Source organism: Echinops telfairi, unplaced genomic scaffold (assembly GCF_000313985.2).
Source record: "Echinops telfairi isolate 266 unplaced genomic scaffold, ASM31398v2 ScPeMD7_7458;HRSCAF=8496, whole genome shotgun sequence".
NCBI lineage: Eukaryota > Metazoa > Chordata > Mammalia > Afrosoricida > Tenrecidae > Echinops > Echinops telfairi.
Window position 1 is genome coordinate 16,296,332 of NW_022111358.1, and position 7,722 is coordinate 16,304,053.

Below are 7,722 nucleotides of genomic sequence, written 5' to 3' on the forward strand. Positions count from 1 at the left end.
AAGGTAACCTTTCCCCTCAAATCCAGCCTTCCAGCTTCTTGAGGCCCACTACCTATCAGCCACACTCATGGTCTAGTACATTTCGACAGCACTGTCCTTAGAAAAGGCTTTATCATCAGTGTGTACAAATCGACTCCACATTTCTGGAAGCAGATGGACCTATGCAGGCTCAGGCCGAGTGCAAGTGGCAGCAGAAATGCACACACCTCAGCACTAGCACTTCCATAGATTAGGGTCACGGCCCAGGTGCCTAAAGGGAGGGTGAGGCCGGGCCATCATCTTTCTCAGAAAGGTCTTAATCCTGCTTGCGCGAGAGGCCGGGCCAAATGGGACGATCGGGATAGCCAGGGGAATCAGACACACACTCAAGTGCCACCAGAGGAGGGTCCACTTTACAGTGAACTCCCAGCTTTTCCATGCGAGTGGCCAGAGCAGGACTTTGATAATAATCTTCAGGCTCAGGGAAGCCTAGGTTGGGGGATGGAGGGGCTATTGGCCAAAGGGCTTAAAAAGCTAAGCTCTTTTGGGTCCAAGAAAGAAGCTGGGATGCTAGCATGTAATGAACTAAGGTCCAAACTACAGCTCAACGAGTCATCCTGCCAAGGGAGGCAGTCTAGGGAGGCCCTGTGGGTAAGGGCTGCGATTAGAGGTTCCCCTCCAAATAGGAGCACGCCTAGACCCTACAGAGTCCCAAACCAGGGCAGTCTCTCTGCTTGACGTGCTCTCTCCAACCACCATTCTACTCCACCTAGGTACACACACCCCCTCCACCTTCCCCACCTACTGTGTGGCAACTACTGCCACCAGGCCCATCCCTCTACCCCAAAGAAACCCAGACAGCTCACAAGTGCATCAATCAACCTTTAATGTCCAAAAGAGGCGTGGATGCAGAGCACAGGAGATGTGGCAGGGTCTCGGCCCCTGCTCCAGAAATGAGGGAGATGAACACAGACTGACACGTCCAACTGGCCACCCATGTCTGAGAGGGAAGGGAAACACAGATTTGGACAGCCATAAAAAAATAAAACAAAATCTAAAACCAAGCATTCAATCTGCCCCAGACAGTGCAGGGGGTTTGACAGTGGGAACTCCGTCCGTCCGTCACTACCGGTCCCCACCCTCCCCTCGGCCAGCTCCGCACACAGGGGGCTGGCTTCTCCTGCAGAGGGACAAACAGGAGCTGGTTCCTCCACAGTGTGAAACCCACCCTCGCTCCCCGAGACTGGGCAGCTCCATCAGCAGGGAACCCACGCCCTCACCCAGACGAGGGTCTGCAGCCTCGACTTCCTCCCACTCGGGGCTCTGCTCCCCCTCCACACCCAGAGCCCCTCAGCGCCTCCATGTCCAAACCCACCGGCACTTTCCCTCTCCGTGAGACCCGCCCCAGCACAGTGACAGCCCAGCCATCTCTTCCCAGGGTGCTTGCTAAAGCCTTCATGGGTGCAGACAGCAGCAGGACACGAGGGCCTGAGCCAGGGGCTGACACCTGTCCTCACCCCAAACACCTCCAGAGGGTAGCATCAAAAAGCCCACTTGGAACTGTTCCCCCATCTACCCACATCACCCCCAGATTCCGTACTGTCCTACCCCTCCCTCCCCTGTACCCTCAAGCAGCACACACATACACACACACAACACACACGGAGGAGAATCACGGAAAGACACTGATTTGGTTTGATTGCTAAGACCTAACTAAGGAACTACGGTCACCAGAAGTCCCCTTGTCAGCCACCTGGTAGGGGGCTGCTCCAAGAGAACTCCAAAGGAGTGAGAACACCGAGGGCAAAGCCGGGTGCAGACAGGAGGGGAGGAGAGAGAATGAAAAGAAAAATCATCAGGCCAAGCCTACTCCCAACATTCTCCTAGCGCGGCACTGGCAGAACACAGAAGGTAACCCACAGAGACACAGCCCTTACTTAGAAACTCTCTGACAAAGACAGCAAGACAAGTCTGCTCCCCACTCCCACACACACACACACCACGCACACGTCTCAGGGCCCCTTGAAGAATCTACCCCACCCCCACCCTCTGCCCCGAGTCGCAGAATCACAGTTCAGTGGAATAGTCCCCCCTTCCTATCCCTCTCCCTCTCTCCTTGCCAACCCCTATCCCTCCCCGTCTGCCCCCCACTGGAGGAGCAAGCTGCATGGCTTTCCTTCCACCTCCCGCAGACACGCCAGCCTCTTTCCCCAGCCCTCCTGGCTTAGGGCCTTTGTGGAGGGCTCATGACTGTGGATGGGCAGAGAAAGAGAAAAGGGAGGGGAAGAGAGAGGTTTTCTAGTGCAATACAACCAAAACAAAAAACAAAAACAACCAAAAAACAGTTTTTTTAAAGTCTTGAAAATGAAACAAAGCAGCCTTCTTCCCCAGGCAACTCAACAGAAAGAAGTTTGGTTTTGTTTACTGCGACACACACGTGAAATCGGGTACACAGTCCATGCAGTAGCGCAGCCATTTGAAGACATCCTGGAGCTGGCCCCCAAGGCCAGACAGTCCCGCCGGCCTGCCATCGCCACCGCTGCCTTCCCTCGGTCCCTAGCCGGACTTGAAGAGGAGGATCGCAACCTGACCCAAGTAAAAGTAGATGAAGTGCTTTGTCTCGTGTGTGACATAGCTGCCAAAATTCCGGCCCACGATACAATGCCAGGTAGGGTTATATTTCTTGTCAAATTCCTGAAAGAGGGATGAAGAGGGGAGAGGTGATTAGAGCAGCTGCAGGGTGAGCAATCAGAATGGGAGTCTCCCCCAAACCCCACATCTGTCACCACCTCCGCCCAGCCCAGGCCTCCCTCAGGAACCTCAGGGCTCAGATTCTGGGGCTGCTAGAACACTCCTCCCTCATTAAAAATTAACACCACAAAGGCTCCATCATTGCTCTCCACTAAGCCTCTAGTACTTTAGAGCCCTCATCTCTCTTCCCTTCCTCCCTCTCTCTGCCTACTTCTACTCACCAGAATCAGAGAGGCCAAGGAATTCAGGATCCTTCCACCATTACACAGCAAAAGCGCAGATGGGGGAAGCAAGTTTCCCTGCCCCGCGGCCTCCTCCCTTACTAGAACACCAAACCCGGTCACTCAGGGAGAGGACGACCAAGCATGGAGAGCAGGAAGTCCGGTGTCGATGTTCAAGGCACATCCGGTGCCAGCAGCCTGGGCTGCTCGCTCCAGAACCAGGGCCTCAGTCACCGTAACAATCCCCTCCCTTCTCTTAGGGGCAGAGGTTCACTTCAGTGTCAAAACCACCCAGGAAATCCCTGAGACTGAAGCAGGCAGGCAGTTCTCGACCACTCTAGATGCAGCATGTAGCAGGAAACAGATGCTCAGTTCTAGATGGATCCGGCCACAGCTATGCAAGGGCAGCAGCTTACCCTACCCCTGCAGCCCATCCCTACTACCAGTCCTGCAGCTCTGTCCAGGTGCTTAACACACAACTTAATTTGCTCAGTCTCCTCACAGCGGAGAGTCACCAAACCCAGCCTCAGTCCTGACCCTAGACTACGTAACTCAGGAGAACAGGCAGTGCCCAGGTCCCACTGCCCTCACAAGCAACATGAGCTGGGTACATCAGACGACCTGTGGACTCTTCTTGACAGAGGCACCAGGAGCCTAGTCGGACCATCCCTCAGCAGGAAGCCAGCACCCCAGCACCCTCCCTTGGTGCTGTACATAGAGCTTCTCTCCTAGGAAGCCAGCATCCTCTTTTCATCCCATCCACAAGGATGGGAGAGCTTTTTGTTTGTTTGTTTTTGTTTTGTTTTTAATAACATTTTATTAGGGGCTCATACAACTGTTATCCCAATCCATACACACATCAATTGTGTAAAGCGCATTTGTACATCGTTTCTCAAAACATTTTCTCTCCATTTAAACCCCCGACATTAGGTCCTCATTTTTCCCCTCCCTCCCCACTCCCCCCTCCCGCATGAGCCCTTGGGGAGAGCTTTTTTTAAGCCAAAGGAAACCCTACCACTTCTCTGGCCCAAGAGCTACCAGCTCAAACACCTTGGAGTGGCGGAGCTGAGAAGTCAAAATGCCCCATCGGACACAGGCCCTGGCTTGCAGTCAGTGAACTCAAGACGCATCTTTCCACTTCTAACTTCCGCTGCTTCCTTGCTCTGTTACCCACCCACTGACTCAGGATTGTTAGGGACCAATCTTATACCCTCCATATTACTCAACTATTAAAAAGATTACATAGTCAAGGCCGCCGTTTCCTTAATGTAGAAAAGATGGGGATGGTAGTATTTGTTAGGACCATATATACTGGTGTAGGAGCCGAGTTTTTCAGCACATTTTTAATGCAGTTTTTGTGGTAAAATTAGGTGCCTTGGCTGATAATCAGGTTGGCTTATACTCAAGTATATATGGTACTTTTTATGAGAAAGAAAAAAACCCTTACATAATGAAGGTAATCCTAGGGATGCCTCACTTTCGATGATACTATACACTTAAAGATAACTTACGATCTTCTATTATCTGTTCAAAAACCCTTGATCTTCATTTCGTAGTAATAAATGAAGTCCTTTATACTTGGTCCCGAGTGTTTCCTCCAATGGCACAGTCACATAACCACCTGTGACCGACTGCACGCGCTTGTAGAGAGCCCACAGAGAATTCCTAGGTGAACACTCTGGCCAGTCAGGCTCACCACCCCCTAATTTGCCTCCGCTTTGTCTGCATGGGACAGATCTGCTTGGCCCCCAGATCCAGCCTTCCCCATTGCACACCAGCCCCACCCCCACCTAAGCTCTCCCAGTGCACCTTCTTGATATAGGCAGCAATGTCCTTCTCTATGTTGTACTTCTCCATGGCCTGCGTAGCGCAGTCAACGGCATCCTGTTGCATGTCCTCAGACATGTCTGCGTTCTTGATCACTGCCTTCCGGTCAGACATCGTGACACTGCAGAAGGAGCAGAGAAGTGAGGTGTCGGCCGAACTCTGGACAATGGATGCCAGCTGCCAAGTGGGGGAGGGAGTGCAGAAGACTTGGGCAACAGGCATGAGGCACTAAGAGAGTGAGCCCCCTACCTCAGCTCATGGCCCCCACCCCTGGGAAATTTGGAACAAACAGTGAAAAAGGTGTTAGTCCTCAGTTCTTATCTATACAAAGATATTTTCAATATCCTGCTGTCAGGAGCCAAGATAATAATATACCACCTACTAGATGTGTCCTTAGATAAGTTACTTAACCTTCTTTGGGCTTCCATGTTACCTGTAAACTGGGAATCAAGGGACTGTCCTAATGGTGGCATAACCCCTAAATACAATTAGCCCCCCATGATATGGCCACTGAGACAGACGTACCACAGTGGGAGACGAACCCCGACAGGAGCTGAAGGAAGGTGAGCTCCTATAGCAGGCTGCCTTTGGTCCCTGACTTTGCACTGTGTGGCCTTAGACAACTCACCAGCTTTCCAGCATTTGATTATTTCCACTTTAGCAATGAGGGTAGGCTTATTATCTGTCAGGTTGTTACAGCAACTAAATAAGGTTATATGACCGCATCTGTAAATAAGGGCCACCTGTCACACAGGAGTTGTTAAACGATGTCCCATTGGGTAGAATCAGCCCACCACCCATTTTTGTTAATAAAGCTTTATAGGACAGGCTTTGTTCAATCATTTACATAGTGACTGTGGCTACTTTGACCCTTCGCCTGACAATAGCAGAACTGAGTAGCTGCAACAAAGGCTGTATGGTAAAAAGCCTCAACTATCATCTGACCCTTTAAGGTGGCCAAACCCTGCTGTACACAAGCAAACAGGGAGGTAGACTCCAGGCCATCAACACTCAGTGGTGGAAGAAATGACAGTAACGCCTTCTAATAAGTCCTCTGGGCAGAAATGGCCCTTAAAGGCCAACCTACTAAGTGAGGTGAAGGCATTCTATTTCCCTCACAGAAGGGCTCTTCCCCTAAACAAAAAGCACAGTATTGGGGACGGGGACGGGGACGGGGACATGGTAATAGGGATTAAAACTGTAAAAGGTCCATGAAAAAGGAATTGCTTTTAAACAGCCACATTTCAAATCCCAATTCTCCAGACTATGGTGCTACAGACAAGCAGAAATCTGAGGTTAACCCACCCCCAGCCCCATGGGTCCCTCTGGGCTAACAGAAATCCCAAGAGTTGGATGAGGAAGCCTGTTTGGCAGTCTGTGGCCCCGCAAGGTGCTTTGCAGCAGAAGGAATGAGTTGCAAAATCCTGCCCCGTCCTTTACCACACAAGAGCAGCAACAATCCCCCCAAGTGTCACCCTCTGAGCAGGGAACAAAAGATGGTCTCATCTGGGCCTATCTGAGATAAGCAGCCCTGGAACCATTCCAGGCCTCCTAGATCTCCACGTTCACACGAGCCCGTGTGCTTGACGGACTGGAGTGGGTGACCTCACAGCTAGTCCTTCAGGCTCCACAGAGGCACAGAATGCACCCACCCGAGGCACCTCGGAGACACTATCAAATGATGCAGGGGGGGGGGCAATTTCAGCAGGGGCAGCCTCCCCTGCAGGCATGCTAGCAAAGAGGACCTCGGACACACCCCTAGGAGGAAAAGTCTGTCTCCAGTGGAAGCTGTGAGCACCACCTGGCACTGAGCAAAGGTCAGGAGAAACCAGTTCAGGGCCTGACTAGCTAAATGACCTTGGGCAAGTCAGCATCTGCCATTTAAAATCAACTGGGGCAAACTCAATGGGCTGGGGCCAATGGAGCAGCAGCACTGGGAGAACGCCCTGATGTTACAAAGCTCTTCATAAGGGAACCCTCTTTCAAAAAAAACCCTCTTTTTGTTGGGCTGCAAACCTTGAGGTCTGCAGTTCGAAACCACCCAAGCTGCTCCTGGGGAGACAGGATGAGGCCTTCCAGTCCCATAAAAAAGTTACAGTCTAGGAAACTCACAAGGGCAGTTCCACCCTGCCCAAGAAAGTCGTTGGCTATGAGCCAGAACTGACCAGACAGCAGTGAGTGTGGTTTTATATGTGAAAAGGAGGCCTTGCGGTGCAGTGGTTGAGGAGACTGCTACAGTAAAGGTTACAGCACTGGAAACTCTGGGGCAGGCAGTGCGTTTGGCTTGGGCTTTTGTATGAAGAAAGCTGGTGTCACCGGGCAGCCTTGTGCAGCTTACCACTCAGAAGGGGACACTGTTTACAAACCCAGGGGTGGGGTTGGGGTCTGGTGACAGCCGAGGTAGTGAGAGTATGAATTCCATCCAGGCAAAGTATGAATTTGGCACCAGCGCTGCTGCCTCATCCCCAAAGTCCAAAGGAGCAACTTTGTCACAGTAATTAAAAGCCACCTTACTCTCCAGGAGCGAGAAGGAGGTTACATAATGTTCGTCTTGTGACTACAATGCCACGATTCTTCACCCCCGGGGGCCCCCCACGCGTCTGGGAGAGGCAAGACCCAGCGGCCGCCACCCCTGTCCAAGGTGCCGACAAGAAAGGGGCAGCGAAGTGCCCAGCCTGGCCTCTCCCTCCTGGGAAAACCGCGGGGCCCTGCGCCTCCACGTAGAAGGGTGGGTGGCAGAGGGCCCCAGGCCAGCCGTGTCGGCCACGCGCCCGGGGCTCCTTGCAAAAGCGAAAAAGGGCAGCTCCCAGGCTTTCGGCAAGACAGACGTGGCCTCTGATGACAAGTCACCCCGACGCACGAATGCCTCCACCGCCCTGCCTCCCCTTGAGGGCTCCCAGGGGCTCAGCGCTCCCCCGCCCCCGCCCCGCCGAGGCCAGCACCT

The 7,722-nt window shown here is 52.6% G+C and overlaps 1 protein-coding gene across 1 annotated transcript; it reads right to left on the reverse strand.

Annotated features, from left to right (window-relative positions):
- Positions 1–848: 848 nt before the first annotated feature.
- On the reverse strand, positions 849–5,877 carry DYNLL2 (dynein light chain LC8-type 2). Its single transcript, XM_004707025.2, has 2 exons — positions 4,761–5,877; positions 849–2,673 (listed from the first exon to the last, which is right to left on the reverse strand). The coding sequence occupies exons 1-2, from the start codon at positions 4,998–5,000 to the stop codon at positions 2,536–2,538; spliced, it is 378 nt and encodes a 125-aa protein (XP_004707082.2). The 5' UTR covers positions 5,001–5,877; the 3' UTR covers positions 849–2,535.
- Positions 5,878–7,722: the final 1,845 nt, after the last annotated feature.

Coding starts and splice junctions, on each gene's coding strand:
- DYNLL2 (XM_004707025.2), bottom strand. CDS start 5,000: ATGCCTGTTGCCCAAGTCTTCTGCACTCCCTCCCCCACTTGGCAGCTG. Junction 2,674..4,760: donor TTGCTGCCTATATCAAGAAG/GTGCACTGGGAG, acceptor TCCCTCTTTCAG/GAATTTGACAAGAAATATAA.